The 22,883-nt window shown below is 40.6% G+C and overlaps 1 protein-coding gene across 1 annotated transcript in view; it reads right to left on the bottom strand.

Annotated features, from left to right (window-relative positions):
- Positions 1 to 670: 670 nt before the first annotated feature.
- The window catches only part of LOC118819764 (netrin-G2-like), a 102,303-nt gene continuing 80,090 nt past the window's right edge, over positions 671 to 22,883 (bottom strand). The window contains exons 5-7 of the mRNA XM_036587668.1: positions 11,674 to 11,862; positions 2,636 to 2,743; positions 671 to 789 (exon numbers count right to left, since the gene is read on the bottom strand). Coding sequence (XP_036443561.1) covers positions 671 to 789; positions 2,636 to 2,743; positions 11,674 to 11,862 — 416 coding nt within the window. The remainder of the gene's footprint in view (positions 790 to 2,635; positions 2,744 to 11,673; positions 11,863 to 22,883) is intronic.

Genomic DNA, 22,883 nt, shown 5'->3' with positions numbered 1-22,883 from the left:
ATGATCCCTCTCTTTCTTTCTGTCTTTCTGGAGGTCTTTCACTCCACTCTCTTTCAGAGGTTCTCTCTCTCTCATCCTCTTCCACATTTTCTGAAGGTGCTTCCCTCTCTTCTCCTACTTCTTCTCTTTTCTCTTCTTCCTCTCCACCTTCATCCTCCTCTTGTGCCCTCCCCTCTTCCTCTGGTGATTTGGATAGTAGTAAAGATCACAGCAGTAAGTTGAGGGGTCCAGGATTAGTCTCAGTCTTATTGCCTCTCCATAAGAATTACTCATTACCATTCACTACCATAATGACAGACTTATAAGAGACCAAAACAAATTTCAACTAAACTCTCAAAACAGCCAAAAATGTAAACATTTCTGTGAAACCAGGCTTGTATACTTATAAACAACTGACCCAGAACACAGGGTCTCCACCTGGTGCACCCTACAGCCAAGATTCAGGTACAAATCCCAGCTGTGCAATGTGCCACTGTAGTCTGGGAGTTGAGTGCTTAGCATTCTCCTCCAAGTGTTGAGGCACTGGACAGCAGTGTCAGGATTCACCATATTTGTCCTGACCACTGCCCTCTCAGATCAGTGGAGATGTGATATGGTGAGAAATGTAATACTCACTAATAAGTAACACTAACTAAGTCTAAAGCAAGAGGGAACAATGGGAAGCTACAAACTAATCCATACCTTCTATCTCTGACTCTTTCTCCTCTCCCTCTCCTTCTTTCTCAGAGAGTTGCTCACCCCTCTCCATTGTGGGCCTGCCAGCTTTAGACACTGGGTTCTCTTCGGGTTCTGAAGAGACAGGTGGACTGTTGGCTGATTGAAATGAGTCATGTGGCATAAGCATCAACTCCAATCCACTTAAATTTGCAACATCTATTGACGACTCTAATATATGTTCGATAACAGAATCAGTATTTTTTGGATTTTTCCCCCACTATTCTCCTCAGTCTAGTCATACCTCATTCCACCCGCTAGTTAGGACTCTCTCAACCACACGATACCACCAGCACTAGGAGGACGAAGGCTAGCACAGGCTTCATCTGAGACCTGTGAAGCGCCACTGCAACTTTTCGAAGTGCACCATTGGACAGCCGAATGCACTTGGAGGAGAACACTAACCACCAGTTCTGTTACGTCAGCTAACAGACACCTGCACTGACTAGCATCGCGTTGAGTGATGGGGGAGAAGCTGGGGCCATCCTACCCACCCAGAGAGAGCGAAGCCAATTGTGCTCTCTTGGACTCCCTGCCTTTGATGGCTGTAGTGTCACCAGGGATTGAACTTGTGATCTCCTGATGTCAGGGGCAATGCTTAGATGGCTGCACCTGGGAGCCCTTTATTATCATTATTAGCAAAGCTTATTCCACACATCAAGTTGAAATTCTGTCCTCTATAGCTTCTCTTCTGATTGACCCCAATTTCCTTAACCGGTTATTTTCAGCATAAAGTTCCTTATGTTGTAACGTCCATCGAAACAGCAAGAAACTGTTCATGTCCAATGATGCCAGTCAAACTGGTCACAATGCAGTTAGTGGAGCCGTCTGGCTGGAAAACTTGAAACTAGTGCTGTTCTGTTGTCCCAAACACAGGCAAGAATGTTACTCAGGAAGGGCCCGGCCCTCTTCAACTTGTTTCATGTATTTAAAGGGGCTCTCTGGCCAAAATGAAATATGTACCATTGCTTCATCTGTTATAAACATCTCCTTACCCTTCCTAAGTGCGGGAAGGTGTTTTAAGCTGGGTACACTGAAATTTTAAGCAGCATATAAGTGATGTGAGCCATGGCAGTCATGCAAAACTAGCTTTTTTTTTGCTAATTTACGCCAAACAGATTGTGTGATAACATGATATAATGAGGTGAGAGATGGCAATACACACATATAACTGACACATCTAACCACCAACACACATCCACTCTCCCATGCTGGACAAACTTTATGCAAATGAACCATGTGGCGACCAAGCAGATTGTTGATCAGTGCGTGCCGATTGTGTCACACACTGAGATTTAAAAACAATATTAGCCTGCTTTAGTGCTCAGAACTGTCTGTGTCTCTGCACACACATTCCCTCTTTGCACTCCACCTGATTTAGTGGCGGACCCCCCACCATAGAGGCCAGCAGTTGGGGAGGGGAACAAATTTGGCTTGTTAACTTATTTGCATTTCTAGTGCAGGTTTTGAAAACATAGACTGTAAACTCCCCTAAAAAGCAAGCACGTGTGAGTGCTTACTATGTTCACGTTATTACAAAGTTCAGAACTTTTTTTATTATTATTATTTTTAGCAGTTGCAGTCCTGAAATCTCCCTCAACACCCTCACTTCCTGCTTTCCTGGGCAAGGGCCTCCTTCTGGCGGTGTAACTTGAAGGTGGGAGAAACTTTTGAATAACTGCTTTGGGGTGGGTTTTTGGGGGTGGGCTGCTTTGAATTGTGCTTATTTTCTGGCGAATGCAGAAGGAAGCAAGGCAGCTAACATTACTGCTAGAAAGCTGAATACTTTATTACAGCCATATAACAAGTAACTGTCTTCAAGTCATCAAGATGGTTTAACTGATTACTCACATAACAGAAATAACATCAAGCTAAAAGCTAAAGTTAGCAAGGTAGCTAGGGGGAAAGACTGAACTGGTACCTTTCTCATCCCTCTCACTCTTTTCCACTTCAACACCCTCTTCTTCTGTTATTCTTTCTTCTGTTTCTTCATATCTCCCAAAAGGCTCCTCCCACTTCCCAGAATCCTCTGATGGAGGCACAGGAGCAGCATAAAGGCAATGGAGAAATGATGACAACGACCACAATGGCACACTCACTCTCGCAGCCTGCTTACTCTCACACACACATTCTCTACACACAGTATCAGACTGACGATATCTGTGAAGGTCATCAGTCGTCCAGGTCATTAAACTGCCCTTTAATATTAAAACTTAGGCTTAAGATTCAGTTATTAATCTTAAAACTTCTTATTCAATTACTACTTAGAATTATTCAGTAAATATTGTGAATTGTAGTAAAAGTATGATTTACTTAGTAACTACTATATATTATTTATACTGTGAATTATTTGGTAAATAAATTATTTGGTAATTACTTTAAATTATTCAGTGGCTGCTTTAACTTTTCTGGTAACTATTCTAAATGATTCAGTAACTACTATAAATTATTCATGAACTACTTTAAATTATTCTTCGGCTATTATGCAACTACTTCTGAAACCACTCTTAATATTTCTGTCACTACTAGGAAATATTCAGTAACGACTAAATTGGTAACTACTGTAAATTATTTGGTAAATACTTTAAATTACCTGGTAACTTCTTTAAATTATTCATTAACTGCTTTAAGTTAGTTATTCCGTGGCTACTAGGAAATATTTAGTAATGATGATTTTTTTGTTAATCACTACAAATTAACTTTAAATTATTCTGTGACTACTATAAATGATTTCTTTACTACTTTAAATTATTCAGTGGCTACTATTAATTATTAAGAAACACATTTTACTATACAACACTTTACTAATAACTAATTACTATACTATACAAACTACAATGCATTATTCAGTAGCTACTACTTATTATTCAATAAACACTACAAATTATTTAGTAACTATTTTAAATTATTCAGGAACTACTATGACTTATTCAGTAACGTCTATGAAACTAATGTGTAAGGTCTGCAGTTATGAGAGTCAGGAATTTAAGCCTGGGCCCAAAACAAAAATGTTGGGCCAACAAGTTACATGACAATGTACTGCTTTTTTGAGTTAACTCATTGGTGAATCATCCATCCATCCATCCATGATCTAAACCACTTATCCTTCTGGGTCGCGGTGGGGTTCTGGAGCCTATCCCAGCTGTCATTGGGCGGAAGGCTCATTGGTGAATCATGTTAACTCGAAAAAGCTTTGAAAGAAGTTTTTAAGTTGACCCAACATTTTTTTTTAACACTGAAGGCCATTTACATGATGATGGTAGACGGAAGAAGATGTATTTTTCAATGGAGCAGCCAAGGAAAGTTCTTCCACCAATGTCAGCGTACGCCAACAGTCAGCAGAAGTTTCTGTCAAAAGCTGATTTTGGATGATGACTTTGTCCTGAAACTCAGGTGCTGAGCGTCTGGACGTACTCATTAATGCACAGCAAAACTCAAACTTGATTCGAAATAGACCATTAAAAAACTTTAGCTTGTGTTGAAAACACTTCCGCTACTGCTATTACAGTAATGCCATCGCTGCATTCTGCTGTCGGCCTTGTACCATCACTTACTGCACCAATTCCGCTTTGAGGCATGGAACAATGTTTTTTTTACAGCAACATGTAAACGTAGCATTAAAGTTTAAGAGGGTACTTCGATGCTACTGGAATTATGGTGTAATATTGAAGATGATTTGCCATTTGGCTTTAAAAGGTCAGAATTAACATCTTCGAGATAACACCACAAGAATTACTAGAAGAGTGACAAGCTGTTCCTCCATATCCCCCCACGAGGCTGGCCTCAGGTGATGAAGCTCTAGAGAACAACTGGCTCTAAAGTTCTGCTAAACTACCACTAAACTACCACTAATCTCACACAGCACACTCATCCCTGTTTCATCCCTCCGTTCACTCATTCACTCCTGCTTTCACGCTTATCGGTACCTTCCTCAGGCCTTCTCTCTTCTCCTGCTGCTGTTGCCTCTTCCTCACTTTCAGCAGGGATCCTGTCCTTTTCTGGGATTTTGGGCCTTTGAGCTGCTCCGTTTCAGTGATGGACATGAGGAAAATGGTCATGAGCAAAATCAGGTGCCATACAAGTGATCACTGAGGGAAAGCACTGGTCAGTTTTTGTGTTTGTGTCCTGATGTACATGTTTATATGGACATAGGAGGAGCAGTCCATATATTAGTCCACATAAACACACACATTTACACACGTATCACAAAGAAGCACTGACCACACCTCCCAGACAGCTAAATCTATTGTTGTAGGACAGAAGTTTCTTTTCCATTTTTGGTGTTTTTTCTATCGTCTCAGACTTGTTTTGGTCTTGACTGTCTGACTTACACTCAGATAACTCAGAACCAAATCTGTGCTTCTGTTTGTGGCCTCTGAACGGCAAGGAATTTGAGACGCTGGTGCCTGATTGTCTTCAGGAAATCCCCAAAATTGTTGGAGTCACATTCTAAACCAAGCATGTTAAACCAGGGACCTTCCGGGCCAAAGGGCTGCGGATATTAGCCTTTACCCTCAGCTGACGCTCAGAATTCAGTTCATGAAGGCCTTGCTAATTAGTTAATGAGTTGGATCAGGTGTGTTTAATGAGGCAGTGAGCTGAAGTCTGCTGAGTTACGTATGTAAATGTAACTCATTACATAACTGTGTAATTATATAATTCATGAAAACATTAAAGTAAAATGAAAATAATAGTTTTGGTCATTCCAGATGAATCTGTAGGGATACAGGTCACTTTTAAAGGATGCCACCAAACAACTGGAAAGAGTTATTTGGACAGGAAGCAGCCGAAAGATTGGCTCTCAATCATTTGGACTTGATCTGGGTTGTGTCCGAAAATGCCTTGCTGCCTGTGCTGGCTCCTAAGTCAGTGCCTTAGATGGCAGTGTCTGATGAAGGCATGTGTATTATATTTGTGTCAGTGCTGGTGTTTTCTGCTTTTTTTCTTAACTGCATTGGCACTGACACAAAGAATTATGGGATATATAAGGCTGCATCTCCACTTCTTTCAAAACACGGGCAAACAGAGGAACCTCAGCAGGCAGTGCTTTTTACAAACATTCATTTGGGACATGACCAAGTGCCTTCCTGCCTCAGAAGACTGAATGAGTGGGCAGTGTTTGTCATGTTTCAGACACAGCCCTAGTCTCGCAGGGCTAGACGTGATCTGGTAACAAGAAGGTCTGGAGACAGCCATGGGAAATTTTGAGGTACTTTGGTGGGTATTTAGACTTATCAGGGTGGGCACAAGCTGAGTGTGAAATTTAGAAACCAATCCAAAGTTCAAAGTAGGGGACGATGGTGCACTCATCAGCATCATCCAATGGACAACAAGCCTGTCATCAGTTCATGGATGGTTAAAAAGTCCCCCAGAAACTCCAACTAAAGCATGTAAATGTGTGCTGCGGGTAAAAACACACAGTTCCGATAGCACCAGCTAGCCTGTTTTGCTTGTGTTACTCTGGACATTGAAAAGCCCAGACTAAAGCAATTTGGGGCGAGTTCTACAGGGGTGAATCCTTGTTTGTGGTGCAATCCAGCACCAAAAGTTTAACAGGTTGGCCCCAGATCTTCTTGGCCTCTTTTCCACTGCAGGGCAGAACAGTTCCGAGCATGGAGGGTAACCGTTCCAGTGGCTTTTCCACATGGACATGGTTCGACACAGAACAACCGGGCTCAGCCCTGTTTTTTTGGCATGGTTAGCTAACTGTACTCAGGGCCACAGAACCGTAGCTGTTCGCTGATTGGTTCTATGTTTATGTCGGTATTGTGCCACAGCTAATTTCAAACCGGACAGCATTTAAATAAATTCAGTTTGCTTAAATAAATGAAAACAGTGCACAATTTTAAATCCACCATTCAATAAACATCAAAGCTTCAAACTAAAAACAATTTCTAAATGTTAAACGGTGCTGCCTAACCAGCTAGAAGAGAGTAGCTGGTCAGCGTTAGCTTAGCTAGCATGCTGCCAGTGCTACTCACCACAGAACAGATTCGATTCTGACTAACAGAAGCTTTACTGACCCAAATTTAGACGATAATGACTCATACCTGAGGAAGCGAAGTCGGGCGGCTGATGTTAGAGAGACAGAAAGCTGAAATTAACCTCCTCTCTGTCGTATCTGAGAGCACAAATTCGAATGACTGGTGTTGAAGTGACAGAAAGATAAAAAATAGAACCGACCGCTGTTTCAGTAACTGATGCTCAAATAACACCTGTTGTGTTGGAGTGACAGGTGGAATCAAATGTGTTTGTGGAGGGTGGTGTGTATGTTGCTAGTAGCCTGTTAGCAGTTAGCCATTCGTTTGTGTAGTTTTCTTGGGTATTTCCTGGTTCTGATTTAGCGGTACAACAGATGGAAACAGAAACCTTAACTGGTCTTGCGAGTCCGGACCAGCGTGGAACGGCCCAGTACAGCCCTGAGAAACATCTGGCTCAATAGTGGAAAAGCAGCCCTTGTTATGAGATCACACCCAGCCCCGTGAGACAAGACTCGATCTTGATTTGGTCTCAGCGCCGTTTAAACTTGGTCTTGACTCAATATCAATTCAGAGCCACCTTATTCTTGACCTTTGGGTTAAGGTGAAGGTGGGGTTGGGGGGGTAGCCAACAGTATTTTTCAGAGATCCAGCCACATCTTCATACATGCCTGCATTACACTCCATATCTGTTGTGTCAGGTTCTTATTCTATGCTACGTCCAAAATAAATCCTTATTTTTTAACCCCTTAAAATCTCAGGCTTATTACACACAAAGGCTAATTATTCAGTAACTACAGGGACTTCAATGCAAATTGGCTGAGCTATTCTTAGGTTATAGAAGTGTGTAATAAAGCTTTGGGCCTGCTGGCAGGCCCTGGCCATTTAAGGGGTTAATCAATCTTAGCACATTTTTAGATTTCAGATGAACCATGAGCACCTCTGAAGGCCTATCACTGCCACAGAGCCCACCAGATATTCTCCAACTCCTATCGATGTTACAATAACAGCTTCTTCCCCTGTCAGCCGCAGCATTTGCCAACTCAGCGAAAGCAAGTAAACCTTTTCTTTTCCTTTTTTCTCGCTTGCTCTTTCAGCGTCTCTCTCTCTTTTGATCGCATATCCTTTTGATCATCTTTCAGGCCTTTTTTTCCCTCCCAGAATGCTTCATGTTAGGTTTTGGGGCTGCTGGAGGGCCGTTCCAGATTACAAACTATAGATTCTCTCTCTCTCTCTCTCTCTCTCTGGCTCGCTCGCTCTCTCATTCATACAGTTGCAAACACACTCGTTTCTGTTCTGACCCGAGTGTCACTTTGATTGAACGCCTATTAGACTGTCCCACGATCCTTAAGGAGCCCTCGCTGCAGAGGAAGTGCTTATTGACCGCCTGAGCGTATCCTGCACTCACCTTACGCAGAATGACACTCCCTTTAAAACTTTAAGGTGATTCACACTGGACACTACTTGGTATTCTGGTCCAGTAACCTCGTGCGCACATACAGCAGATCTACGATCGAATTCAGATCATGTGTTTGCATAGTCAGCAACAACTGGGCCAGGACTGACCACACAGTCCACAGAAAGCACACAAACTTTTTGCCTTTTATGTAGTGTACACTACTGCGCATAAGTCAGAGATTACCCTGCATTTATTTATTTCTTTAATTTCCAGTCAAAACAACTGTTAAAATACAAGTTATTAATTTTTCAGGAGGTCTTTCTGAGAAGATTAGATATAAGATAATCCACTTGCGTAAGAAAGCTGAAAGTCAAAGTGTAAAAACAGAGGTTTTGGGCCTCCTAACAACCGCCTAGAAGACCTGGTCGACCCCAAAACTGCCCCCATCAGATAAACAGCACTTAAAGCTTTCATCTCTGAGAGAGAGGAGAAAATCAAGCTGCTTCAGATCTGAAAACCTCCACAGGTGTTTCTGTCCATCCTTCCACTGTGAGAAGACGACTCAGCGCTGTGGGCCTGAAAGGATGTGTAGCTGATCAAGAAGAACCTCACTGAGAAAAGGAGACGGACACATCAATCAAAGAAGCTGAACGATGGACTGACAACCCCAGAGTCCAGACCTCAACACCACTGAATGGGTTTGATTACTTCAGAAAATGATCAACCAGCTTCTAAGACTGAACTTTGGAGGTGTGTTCTTTGAGAAAGTAAGACTCCTGAAAAAAAGGAAAGCTGGAATGAAGGGAAATGTGGACACATTAAATTCTAAAAAAAGGTTGCGTTGTTGAGGCTTCTGGGTAATTTTCTGTTAATTATGTTCTCTGGTTTTTTTTTCTTGACGCTGAAAAATGAACAGCTTGTACTTAATGGTTGTTTTGACTGGAACTCAAATGAATTAAATACATCCTCTGACTCACACAGTACTGTAATTCGAACATGTAGCACCAAAAAGGATTCTACTATTGTTACAGCGTCAAATGTTCGAGCCATTTTCAAACATATACAACACATTATCTATCAATCTAAGGAAGTTCACCATGCAAAGAACCACTTAAGCCAGAAATGGTCCTATATAGACTTCAACCATTGCCTTTAAAACATGTCTTTTTGTGTACTTTGTGCATGATTTTTACTTTTATTTTTTAATTTTCACCCAATTTTTCTTGCATTTTCAGTCGTGGCCAATTCCATCTGCTTGCTGGGTACCATTACTTTCATATGCAAAGACCAGTTCTAAGCTGTTGTAACTATTTACACCAAAGCATTTAGTGTAATGTGGCAATCCTGGACTATCTGACCACTCACATGTAAAAAGACTTGCGTTTTTTTTTAATGCATGGCTTTTCATCATTGTTTGTCCATTTTGCTATGTTTGGCTAGAGGATCTATTTTGTAGCAGCCTTCAGCTCCACCGACAGAGTTACATGGATCCTCTTAAAGGGTGATTTTTTAAAAAGACTGGCATAATTAAACAGTCAAAATATAAACAAAGTCATTCAGAGTGGTCTGACATGCTTTAAAGCTTACATAGAATTGTTCACAGTGGTGGTGATAGGAACCAGACGTCCGAAGGGTTTAATGCCTTCAAAAGGTCGCTCACAGATTAAAGCAATTAAATGAAATGATTACGGACACTGTCAGATGCCTGTGACATTGTTTTCTGATAGTTTTAAGGTTAGATTTTGGCCTAAAGTGGAATTTTCACAGCTACATTCATGGTAGAGAGGTACATGCAGGGTGTTATAGGGCAAAATAGTCCCCAAAGAAAACTTATTATTTCAGATTTTCCACTATTTTACCATCATCAACATTCCATGTAAACTCAGAAGACTTGTGTAGCTTCACTGGTGGTTTTGGATAGTAAATAAAATGGCATTGTGTTGCAGTCATGGCAACCCCTGGTTCCCATCACCACCACTGTGGACCATTTCACACCAAACCTGAATTACTCTGTTTATATTTTATCTATTGAATTGTGCAGAAAATTTGGAAAATGTGTAGAATTTCTCTTTAACTGTGTTTTAAATAATCCTCTGAAATGGTTATTGACCAGAATTTTGATGACGTGCAATTTGGTACTTTCCCCCTCTGTTTAACATAAATGCACTCACCCACTACCTGCCATGGGATTACATGCTTTTTCATTTCCACTTGAAGTACTGCTGTGCCTCTCCGTTCAGTCTCACCCCTCCTCTCGTCCATTTTTCATGTCCCTCCTTCATTTCTCTCTCCGCCCTGAACCTGCACATTTCACTCAAACCGAAGTTTGTCTCATTTTGCCTCATGTAGTATTCATCTCACGAGTATGCTGGGTTCAGTCAATGAGCTTGACTGTATTTGTGCGTTTGTGTATGATGTGTACGTGTTTCAGGCCTCTGTTTGCTTATATTCTGCAATGCACTCTGTCATGTAATGCATTTCACATTAGTCCCCATAGAGGCCTTTCTCATCCAGTATTAGCTTCAGTATCACATGGCACTCAGACGAGACAGCGGCTGTTTAACCATTTAAGCGTGCACTAATTTCCCCGCAATGCACTGTGGCTACCCACAATCCCTCAGAGAGGAAGCTGCGGAGACGACTCAAAAAGATTGGCTTTGCTGGGATCGTCTGGCACTGTCTGACCAGTTAAAAACATGACTGTTACTAAAGGGATGGATCTTGGTGTCCCCTTTCAGTATCTGTTTTAAGAAGCTCCCATCCAAACACTATCCAGCTTTTATATGGCGACTTCATTACTGGGTGAGCATCCGGTTCTACTCGTTAGGTTAGCTTTCGCTTGGTGGTTAGCTTCTCCGACTTGAACAGAAAGGGATCGAACTCAGGTTTGTTTAAACCACGCTAGCGAGGATAAAGACCACCCCGTTTACACTGTAAGAGGAGAATGTTGACAAAATACATCAGCCATAAATTTTTCGAAAAGCACACTTTGTACATGCCCACAAAAGTCAGGTTAGCCTACGTAGAAAGAAAACATGAACTTAGATTTGTTGCACTGTAATATTTCAAAACTGTAACATTTTAATTGCTGGGCTTTATGTTGCTGTTATACATGACTGCTGATAAAACTTCATTACTTTACTCTGCTAGCTGGATAATTAGCATGCTAAAGGCTACACAGCCCACACATACAAAGGCACTACACCACGACTCTACACCATGTTTAAAATCAGACGAAGCAAGTTTCACTTTTAAATTTCTCTAAAAGTTTGCATGGCTATCTGATTAGCTCACTGAGGCTAACTGAAGACGAGTGCGCTCCCCACTGTCCCGAGTGGCCAGGTGTGACGCTCAATCGAGTAGTGACAGGGAATGGGCTGAGGGGCCTTTATTTCATTTATTTTTCATTATATATTCAAGGGCTTTGCTTTCATATAGTGGTCTGTCCCCAGCTGCCTCAGGCCTTGTGGTCAGAGGCCCCTGAGGTCCCTGGCAGTCTACTGGGCCCACTGGCCCAGTCAGTAATCCACCTCTGCATTACTGAAAAATCTGATAGATTTATTTTAGCTAATGGTAGCTTACCTTCCCTCTCCATAATAAGCTCCTCCTCTGGGGGTGTGGCTATAGAGGGCTGCTCAGTGGGAGGACATGAAGGGGGTGGGGTTTCAGCTGTGGCTGGTATAGCAGGTTCAGGCTGAGTTGTGGTGGCCATGGCTGCGACTGTGATTGGCTGAAGGTCTGTAAGGGGTAGTTCAGTGGGTGGGGCCTCCTCTGGGAGTTGTCGAGGGAATGAGGAGAGCAGTTAGTGCCTTAACCCTTTTAGTACTTCACTCTTGCTTTACCTCTAATGGCCACTGCTGTACTTATAAGCCCTAATGGCCACTGCTGTAGTTATAAGCTCCACTTACCTTGCTGGGTCAGTGCCACTGCTCGGTGGAGAGTAGAAACTGACCACTGATGAAGGGCTAGATATGGCTGTACAGCTTCATATGGCCCATTACATATTTACAATTCATCCTTAAATCTGGTCTGCAAATTATTTTAAATCTTTACATCTGATGGGTGGATTTGCTTTACCCACGAGACACTGTGTCTGGTTACCCAACAAAAGCTCTGTAAAATCAGCTTAGGGTGATGCTCATGATGTTAAAAGCAAAAATAAAGTGCTGCACATAAGAGGAACCATGCATGCCATGGACGCTGCATACTGACAGCAACTTAGCTACAACTAACTTACCTATTGTTTTAATTTAGACAGATAGTTAAATCTGCCTTCTTGCATTCATTCATGACAGGGCATCAGAATTAAGAAATTCAATTACAAACAAATCCACCCAGAACTCAGAATTAACTGCTTCCCAGTAACTTCACTCATGTCCTATATAATTATTATGTAAGTTTGCTTGATTGAAATGAACACTAAAAGGTGTTACATAGACCCTATGCAACACATTCTCCATCAATCTGAAGAAGCATTTCACCATGCAAAGAACCATTTAAGCATGAAATGACTACAAACCCATTTCCAAAAATGTTGAGACGCTGTGCAAAATGTAAATAAAAACAAAATGCAATGATGTGCAATTAATTCAAACCCTATATTTAATTGAAAATAGTACAAAGACAACAAATCAAATGTTGAAACTGAAAAATTATATTGTTTTTTGACAATTATATGCCCACTTAGAATTTGATGACAACAAGAAATTCCAAAAAAGTTGGGACGAGGCAACAAAAGGCTAGTAAAGTTGTGTAATGCTAAAAACACCTAGTGGTTAATTGGCAACAGGTCAGTAACATGATTGGGTATAAAAAGAGCATCTCAGAGAGTCTTTCAGAAGTAAAGATGAGGAGGGGTTCACCACTCTGGGAAAGACTGCATGAGCAAATAGTGCAATAATTCAAGAATAACATTTCTCAACATAAAATAGCAAAGAACTTTTGCTTTTCATCATCTACGGTACATAATATCATTAAAAGATTCAGAGAATCTGTATGTAAGGGACAAGGTCTAAAACAAGTATTTGTTGAGGGTGATCTTTGGGACCTCAGGTGTCTAAAACAGACATGATTCTGTAGTGGAAATCACTGCATGGGCTCAGAAACACTTCTGAAAAACACTGTCTATGAAAACAGTTCATCACTGCATCCACAAATGCAAGTTAAAACTCTAAAACACAAAGAAGAAATCATATATAAACAGGATCCAGAAATGCTGCCACCTTCTAGGGGTGCATTAGTGCACATGGCATGGGTGATGTGCACATCTGTGAAGGCACCATTAATGCTGAACGATATATATATGTTTGGGCAGCATATGCTGCCATCCAGGCGACGTCTTTTTCAGGGAAGGCCTTGATTATTTCAGCAAGACAACGTCAAACCACTTTCTGCATGTATTACAACAGCATTGCTCTGTATTAAAAGAGTCCTGGTGCTAAATTGACCTGCCTGCAGTCCAGATCTGTCACCCACTGAAACATCTGCCACATTATGGCATGAAAAATACGACACATGAGCCCCCGAACTGATGAGCAGCTGAAATCCTGTATCAAACAAGAACAAGAAAATGTTTCACTTTCAAACTTCCGCAGTGTCTCCTCAGTTCCCAAACGCTTACAGAGTGTTGTTAAAAGAGGTGATGAAACACAGTGGTAAACAGGCCCCCCGTCCCAACTTTTTTGGAACATGTTGTTGGCATCAAATTCAAAATGGTCAACAATAAAATTTTTCAGTTTCAACATCTGATATGTTGTCTTTGTAGTATTTTCCTTTTAAAATATGGTTTACATGATTTGCACATCATTGCATTCTATTTTTATTTACATTTTACAGAGCGTCCCAACTTTTTTGGAAATGGGGTTGTATACAGAACTCATAGTTCTAAATAAAACCATTGCCTTTCCTAAAGAACCCCTTACTAAATAGCCATCAAGTGTGTAAATTATGATCCTTTAACTCTAGAACACTACTGTAACTACCGCACTATCGTCTATTCTCTACATTCTTCACTACAACTAATTTAATTACATTTTTCATAAGCACCATTTTATTCTATGAAGGTTAGCTATGGTGTCTGATGTCTGCTTTCCAAAAGCTCTGGAGCTCTGAGCACAGTTGGTGTTAGCATGTTAGTATCTTTAATTTTAAACTTCCAAACATCCAAATCCATTCTTTAAGAGGATTCCTACATTTGTAGTTAATTATTAGTATCATTTCATACTAATTCTTTGTGCTTTTCTAATTTCTACGGTTCCACTACGGCTCTACAGTGGTCTTACTGTCTGACCTGGCTCACTGAGTCCTGTGCTGAAACCCGGAGTCGTAGAATCAGTTGCTGCGTTCAGAGAAAAGAGACAGCAGTGTTTCAGTACAGCTTATAAAATACAACAGCGCCACCTACAGGCATAAAAACCATAGATATGTGTTAGGACTGAATGGTAATAACACATTAACATGCTAAATTGTTAATGTGTAATACACATGTTTTTTTAACATTGCTAACCAAGATGTGAAATACAGGGGGTCCTGGGGGCCTGGGACCCCCTTTATTAACCTCTTGGAACCCCCTGAATGTCTCAAAATCAAAATTCTGGGGGTCCCTGAAATAAACTCATCATGACGTTATGCTGTCCATTGGGGAACAATAGATGCTCAACTGCAAACTCAGTGTAATCTTATTGTTTAGCTGCTTCACCCACAACAAGAGTTTTTGTCTTTGGTATTTTTAACTAACTAGAGCTGCAGCACTGCTCTGCCTCAGGGTGGCGCTGTAGCAAACTGGTTCACCCAGTTGGTGCTTCATAGCCTAGCAACCGCAACGTATGCATGGGTTACCTCAGAAAAACTTTACAATATGACACAACATATCTGTAACTCTGAAAACACATCCAGTTTTCAAAGAGTCTGGCGGAAACCGTGAATTGTGACTCATTTCTCACACTGAAGACAGAAGAGGTGATGAGGAAGATCTCAGTTAATGTGAGGAAGAGCGCAGAACCAAACTAGCACAGAGCTTTTACAGGAGAAGAACTGATAAAACAAACCATTTTGTTGCCGTTGAAGCATCAGCGCCACCATGGCGAGTGAGATAGCAGCCAGCCAACATGGGACGCCCCCCAATACCAGAGGGTACTTCACACACTGCCATTAATGCATTTTTGCATTTTGACTTGTCAACCATTCAGAGGCTGTTTTCCTGAATCGTTGACCAATCAGAGGCTGTGTTTCCGAATCATCAACCAATAATATGCTGTGTTTTTGACTCTTCAACCGATCATAGGCTGTGTTTCTGACTTGTTGACCAATCAGAGGCTGTGTTCCTGACTCTCTGACCAATCAGAGGCTGTTTTTCGGACTCATCGACCATTCAGAGGCTGTTTTCCTGAATATTCAACCAATCAGAGGCTGTGTTTTCGACTCATCAACCAATAATATGCTATGTTTCTGACTTGTTGACCGATCAGAGGCTGTGAGATTTTTTAAAATAAGACATTTTCGTTACTTTTGTATGTATTTATGTTTATTTGCATCTACTTTACTTGTAAACCGTGTTTTTACACCTTAACAAGATTTTACTGCAACTGATTTTCAATCATTTCTGAAATCTAACACTGCAAAAGGCAGCTGGAGTTTTCAAATGGGCTAAAAATGGAGTTTTGAGGTTGTGATATGATAGCAGTGATATCTGCACACAAAGTAACTCCACTACTCTTTCCCTCCCGTACACCACAGAGGTCTACACGCCAGCCTTGTCCTGACCAGTGAGTGACCTAGTGCGGTGGCACTGAGAGAGTGATACAGTTTGAGATTACAGTGAGAGTGAGCGTGTGTGTGTGTGTTCAGACAGGGATTACAAGGTCAATGTGTGTGTGTGTGTCTGAGCTTGTGGGAGCTGGTTGGTCGGCTGGGCAGATGGCTGGGGGGGTGATAAAGAAACTGACCTGATAATCCACGTCTGATTTATAACATATCACACACACTATTATACACACCATCGCCTGTGTTACAACTGCCCCCCCTCCCAAAACACCTACTTTCTCACCTCCGGAACAGACACACACACATCACAGTACTGTAAGTAATAAAAGGTTTGGAAAAGTGTGTGTGTGTGTGTTTGGTGAAGGATAGTGTGTAGACCTTTAGACCACATGGGAAGAAGAACAGAATGATTTATGAGTTTGGCTTCACAGAACTGTGTGCCACAGATACACACACACACACACACACACACACACACACACACACACACACACTGCATGCTCTGAAACTCTCCGATCAGTGTAAATAAAGCACTCTATTTCATGTTTACAGGACAGGGGGATAAGCGATTAGAAAAATCAATAAATTGGGACAAAGTTATCAGCAAACACTGATATTTGTATTATTTAAAACTAGGCTGTGTGATTAGAAAAGCAAAAAAAATGTTATTAAAATGTGACACAGAAATCTAACCTCTCCTTAAAGTATATATATATATATATATATATATCTATATATAAATCCTAAGGTTGAATCTCAAACGGCTCACTGCACCCTAGGCTGAATCTCAAACGACTCACTGCACCCTACATAGTGCACTATGTGAGTTATGAAATTTTGGCTTTTCCACCCAAACATTGCACTTTATGTCCAGTATGAATTGTGCTCACATGGCTGAATCCACAGTGTTTCTCTGTTAGACTCACTGAGCTCTCTTTAGATGCAGTAGCCATTATTTTAAGACCTACGTGCTGCACTTTGTAGGGAGAAGGGAGCTGTTTGAGATTTAAACAGTTCGCAGCAGTGTTGCGTCACCTGACCCGAATACTGTGCGCTGATTAACAATATATATATATATATATATATATATATATATATATATATATATATATATATATATATATATATATATATATATTTAGCTTCAAAAGCTTTCTGTCTGCTAATGGCGCCCCCTGATGGGCAATATGTTGCCTGCAAAACATGAGGTGAGTGAGTTCTATAAAATGCTTCAGTCTAGAAACTGGATTCCCTAAACAGCTTTTCTGTCCATGTTTACAGTCAGGCTACAAACACAAATAAAAATGTATAGTTTTATTTTGAATATAGGCCTATAAATATGAATAAATATATATTTAACTTTTTAAAAAGCTCCTTATGGTGATGCAGGTTTGTTGTGACAGGAGACATTACTGCTTCACACTGGCTGTTTAGCTGAATGGTTAAGTTACTTGTTCCCCACGCAGAACACTTGTTGGGCTTCTCACACTGAGTGTGTTTACATGCACTTAGTAATGCGATCATAATCGGATTTCCGCAGTTATCTGATGATTCAAACGCTCATGTAAACAGCATAATCTGATCTAGAAATCCGATTAAGAAATCTGATGAAGAGAGCTGGATTTTAGCTCAGTAATCAGATTTCTCAGTGCATGTAAACTCTTACTCTGATTTCTTTCGCATTTCTCGGTCTGCGAATGTGCAGCTCAGACTGCTGTACCGGAAATAAGCGAGCAGCAGCGTTTAGTCGTTGACTAAATGATGGATGTAAATATTCTTCATCTTCTAGATGATGTATGTTCATATTTTCAGGTAAAGCGGCGTGATTTGTTTTAAAAAAAGTCACGGCATGAAGTTTGAGTTTTACATTACGTTTACGTCTAATCTTCATCCATAAGTTTATTGGCTGGTTGCAAAGCAGAAATCTGATTACTGTTTGGAGTTTCCCCAACACCTGATTACTCAAGTGCATGTAAACATGTTGATCAGATTACTGACAAAATCTGATTTTATGCAGTTGTTGGATTATTAAGTGCATGTAAACGCGCTCACTGTTCCCGCCAACCAAATGACCTGACTTTAGCGCTGCAGGTTAGGTAAGTTGATCTGAAGTGTCATCGGAGCCCTTAAGGATGTGTTTATTGCAGAAACTGGTATCGTGATAACAGTAAAAACACAATTTATCGTGCAGCCCTATTTAAATCAATGGGTATTTTACACTAACATTTAGGGTATGTCTAGGTTTCTGTTGGTACTAGAGGGGCGACTGAGCCTTAAGACCTTTTCACACATTTTGAAAATGTACACATGATCATTAATGCTGTATTTCACACTGTAGTTGGTCTGTTTGCTCCCTTGAGCACTGAGCTGAGGCAGAGCCTCAAACTACACCACACACAGAGCGGCTGCAGAGCTTCAGATGAGCTTTTTTTAGCAGCTGTCTTTGAGACGCACTGGTTAAAAGAAAAAATGATAACTTGATCATCTCATTATTTTATTGAACCTGATCTGTTTGTGCTCCTTCTACCCATGCCTGTCAATCAGGCCTTCAGCTCAGGCCATAAAGGTCAAAACTCTGTTAAAAAAAGAAGAAAAGCTGTGAATCGACTCAGAATCACGCTTAATTTACTCATAACTCAGACTCAAGTGAAACGTGACTCAATGTGGACGAGCGCGTAACTGACTGGTGACTCTACTCAGACTCGTGCTTAACTGACTCGTAACTCGGACTTGCGCTTAAGTGAATCTCAACTTGACTTGGAAGTGTGCTTAACTGACTGGTGACTTTACTCAGTCTTACCTTTAAATGACTTGTGACTCGACTCTGACATGCACTTAACTGGCTTATGACTCAGACTTGTGCTTAAGTGAATCGTGACTTAATTGAGTGGTGACAACTCAGACTCGTGCCTAATTGACTCATGAGTCTACTCAGACTCATGCTAAATTGACTTGTGACTTGACTAAGACTCATGCTTTAATGATTTGTGACTCTACTCAGACTCATGCTTAACTGACTCGTGACTTGACTGACTTACGCTTAACGGTCTTGTGATTTGACTCAGACTCATGCTTAACTTACTTGTGCATCAACTCATTTAACTGACTTGTGACTTGATTTGGATTTGTGCTTAACTTACTTGCAACTTGGACTTGCGCTTAACTGACTTTTGACTCGACTTGGGCTTACACTTAACTGACTCATAATTCAACTCTTAACTGACACATTACTCAACTCATGTTTAACTGACTCATGACTCATCTCAGACTTGCACTTAACTGCCTCATGATTTGACTCAGACACTTGTTTAACTGACTCACAAATCAGACTTATGCTTAAATGACTTGTGACTCAACTCTGACTTGAACTTATCTAACTCGTGACTTGACTCAGACTTACGCTTAACTGACTTGTGACTCAGTTCAGACTCATGCTTAACTGACTCGTGACTCAACTCGGTCTTAGACTTAACTGACTCATAATTCAACTCTGACTTGTGATTAACTGACACATTACTCAACTCACACTTAACTGATTCTTGACTCAACTCAGACTTGCACTTCATGACTTGACTCAGACTCTCGTTTAACTGACACACAAATTAGATTTGCACTTAACTGACTTGTGACTCGACTGGGACTTGCACTTATCTAACTCGTGACTTGACCCAGACTTACGCTTAACTGACTTGTGACTCGACTCTGACTTGAACTTATCTAACTCGTGACTTGACTCAGACTTATGCTTAACTGACTTGTGACTCAGTTCAGACCCATGCTTAACTGACTCGTGACTCAACTCGGCCTTACACTTAACTGACTCATAATTCAACTCTGACTTGCGATTAACTGACACATTACTCAACTCATGCTTAACTGACTCGTGACTCAACTCAGACTTGCACTTCATGACTTGACTCAGACTCTTGTTTAACTGACACAAATTAGACTTGCACTTAACTGACTTGTGACTCGACTCAGACTTGCACTTATCTAACTCATAATTCAACTCTGACTCGAATTTCAGCCAGTAAAAAACAAACAAAAAAACAAACGAGAAACAGATTGAATTAGGACGGTGATCTTACTGCAGTAAACAAATAAAACTTTTGCTTCCAAGCTTCTGTGTGTGTGATATTGCCTTTCAGTTTGGTCATGCACAGTGTTGGGTTTTGAGGGCATTGCATTATGGGTATTGTAGTGAATTTACATTACTACCTTTATAAATGCTGCAATGTAAAATGCTCTTTTGTTCCTTTTCCCATTAGTACTCTCGTTTCTGTCGTTTTGTAAGTGAATTATCAGCATCTTTCTAATAGTACGTGAGTTCATGAGTATTTTAGGCTGCTTTAGATTAAACAAAAACATCTGAAACTTATAAAAGACATTTCTTGTTTATTTGAACCTTTAATAGACGTTATGACTCACTAATAAAAGTTGTTAAGCTCCAACCCTGTGATGATGTCATTATTTTTTTCTTCAGATGATCTGTTTATTTCAGTTGTCCCAGCTCAACCAAAGGCCTCGCAGCACCAGCGGATCCTGAGGCAGCAGAGAGTGAGAGTATGTGTTTCAGAGAGAGGCGGAGTTTTAAAGCAGCACAGTTACACAAACGCTCTTAATGGGTTTGGTCTAATTCCTGCCGTCGCTGCGCTGGGGGGCTCCGCCTGCCCTGAGCGGCTTTCTGTCGGAACAGGACCGTCATACTGCCAGGTTAAAATTAGACCACACAGTGAGGGGCCGGGACCTGCTCCTAAACGCACTCTGTAATAATGCATACGCTCAAAACTGTAAGTGTGCTTGTGTGTGGGGCAGAAATGGGCACTTGAGTCAGCGACTCAAACTCGAGTTGCATTGACCTGAATCGTGATTTGACTTGGACTCACACTTAACTGACTCGCCAGTTGACATGGACTTGCACTGACTAATGACTCAGGCTCACATGTAACTGAACCTTGACTTGACTCAGATTCAGACTTAACTGGCTCGTGACTTGACTCAGACTCACACGTAACAGAATCTTGACTTGACTCAGACTCATGCTTAACTGACTCATGACTTGACTCAGACTCACACATAACTGAATCATGACTTGACTCAGCCTCACACTTCACTAAATCGTGACTTGACTCAGGCTCACACTTCACTGAATCGTGATTTGACTCAGACTCAAACTTAACTGACTAGTGACTTGACCTGGAATACTTAAGGGACTACTGACTCGACTTGGATTCACGCTTAACTTGTGACTTGATTCTGGCTTGTATTTAACTGACTCATGACCTGATCCAGACTCACGTTTAAGTGACTTGTGACTCGACTTGGCCTTGAGCTAAGCTGACTTACGTGACTTTACCAGCTAAATGTATTAAAACAACCCTTACACAAAATGTACACACACACACACACACACACACACACACACACACTCTACTTGATTTCCCCCGGCACACCTTCCATGATCTGTGGCTGTTTGGTATTTCTGAATGTCAGCTGCATTATGGGAGATGTAGTTGTCTCTGGTTCTGCGGTCATGTCAGGGGCACCAGAGGCAGCAGCTGTGCTAACCGCTGTCATGGTTTTTGCCGCGGTAACTGTCTCCATGGCAGTCAGCACTGGTGGAGTTGCATCAGCTGAGGGAGATGTTATTCATTCAGTTCTAAATCTGGATGAACCCTTTAATCTGCAGGCTTATTATTCAGCTGATAATCTTAAAGGGTTCCGTGTTCCTCATGTTCCATAAACAAAATCAAAGTTTCAAAGCGCACTGTTCGCTGCCCAGTCCACGCGGTCCAGTTAGGACAAACTGAGCTGCAAAAACAGGATGTTTTGAATTTATTGTTTTTATGATGTCACAAAAACCGCTCATTTGCATTTATACACTTATACACAAAGTAGTGTTTCAGGCAGGACTACATTTTAAATGCTACCTTACAAGGTAGCCAATCAGAACAGAGCTCATTTATATATATCCGTTTTAAAGGCAAAGCAACAAAAAGAGCCTGTTTAATAAAAAAAAAAAGGTTGAAAAACGTAAAGATTTTGACCGTTTCCGCAACATACAACACAAACATTATGAGTGGATCTTGGGGAAAAAGTAAAAAGCAGGTGAAATCAATTATTCAGTAACCACTATGAGTTATTAAGGAAATACTATGGATTATTCAGTAACCACTATGAATTATTCAGTAACCACTATGAGTTATTCAGTAACCACTATGAGTTATTAAGGAAATACTATGAATTATTCAGTAACCACTATGAATTATTCAATAACCACTATGAGTTATTAAGGAACCACTATGAATTATTCAGTAACCACTATGGATTATTCAGTAACCACTATGAATTATTCAGTAACCACTATGAGTTATTAAGGAACTACTATGGATCATTCAGTAACCACTATGGATCATTCAGTAACCACTATGAGTTATTCAATAACCACAATGAGTTATTAGGGAACTACTATGGATTATTCAGTAACCACTATGGATTATTCAGTAACCACTATGGATTATTCAGTAACCACTGAATTATTCAGTAACCACTATGAATTATTCAGTAACTACTACGAGTTACTTAGGAACTACTATGGATTATTCAGTAACCACTATGAATTATTCAATAACCACAATGAGTTATTAGGGAACTACTATGGATTATTCAGTAACCACTATGGATTATTCAGTAACCACTGAATTATTCAGTAACCACTATGAATTATTCAGTAACTACTACGAGTTACTTAGGAACTACTATGGATTATTCAGTAACCACTGAATTATTCAGTAACCACTATGAATTATTCAGTAACTACTACGAGTTACTTAGGAACTACTATGGATCATTCAGTAACCACTATGAATTATTCAGTAACCACAATGAGTTATTAGGGAACTACTATGGATTATTCAGTAACTACTATGGATTATTCAGTAACCACTGAATTATTCAGTAACCACTATGGATTATTCAGTAACCACTATGAATTATTAAGGAACTACTAAGGATTATTCAGTAACCACTAT

Source organism: Colossoma macropomum, unplaced genomic scaffold (genome assembly GCF_904425465.1).
Source record: "Colossoma macropomum unplaced genomic scaffold, Colossoma_macropomum, whole genome shotgun sequence".
Classification (NCBI taxonomy): domain Eukaryota; kingdom Metazoa; phylum Chordata; class Actinopteri; order Characiformes; family Serrasalmidae; genus Colossoma; species Colossoma macropomum.
Note: the sequence above shows the minus strand (reverse complement) of the source record. Positions and strands in the feature narration are given on the sequence as shown.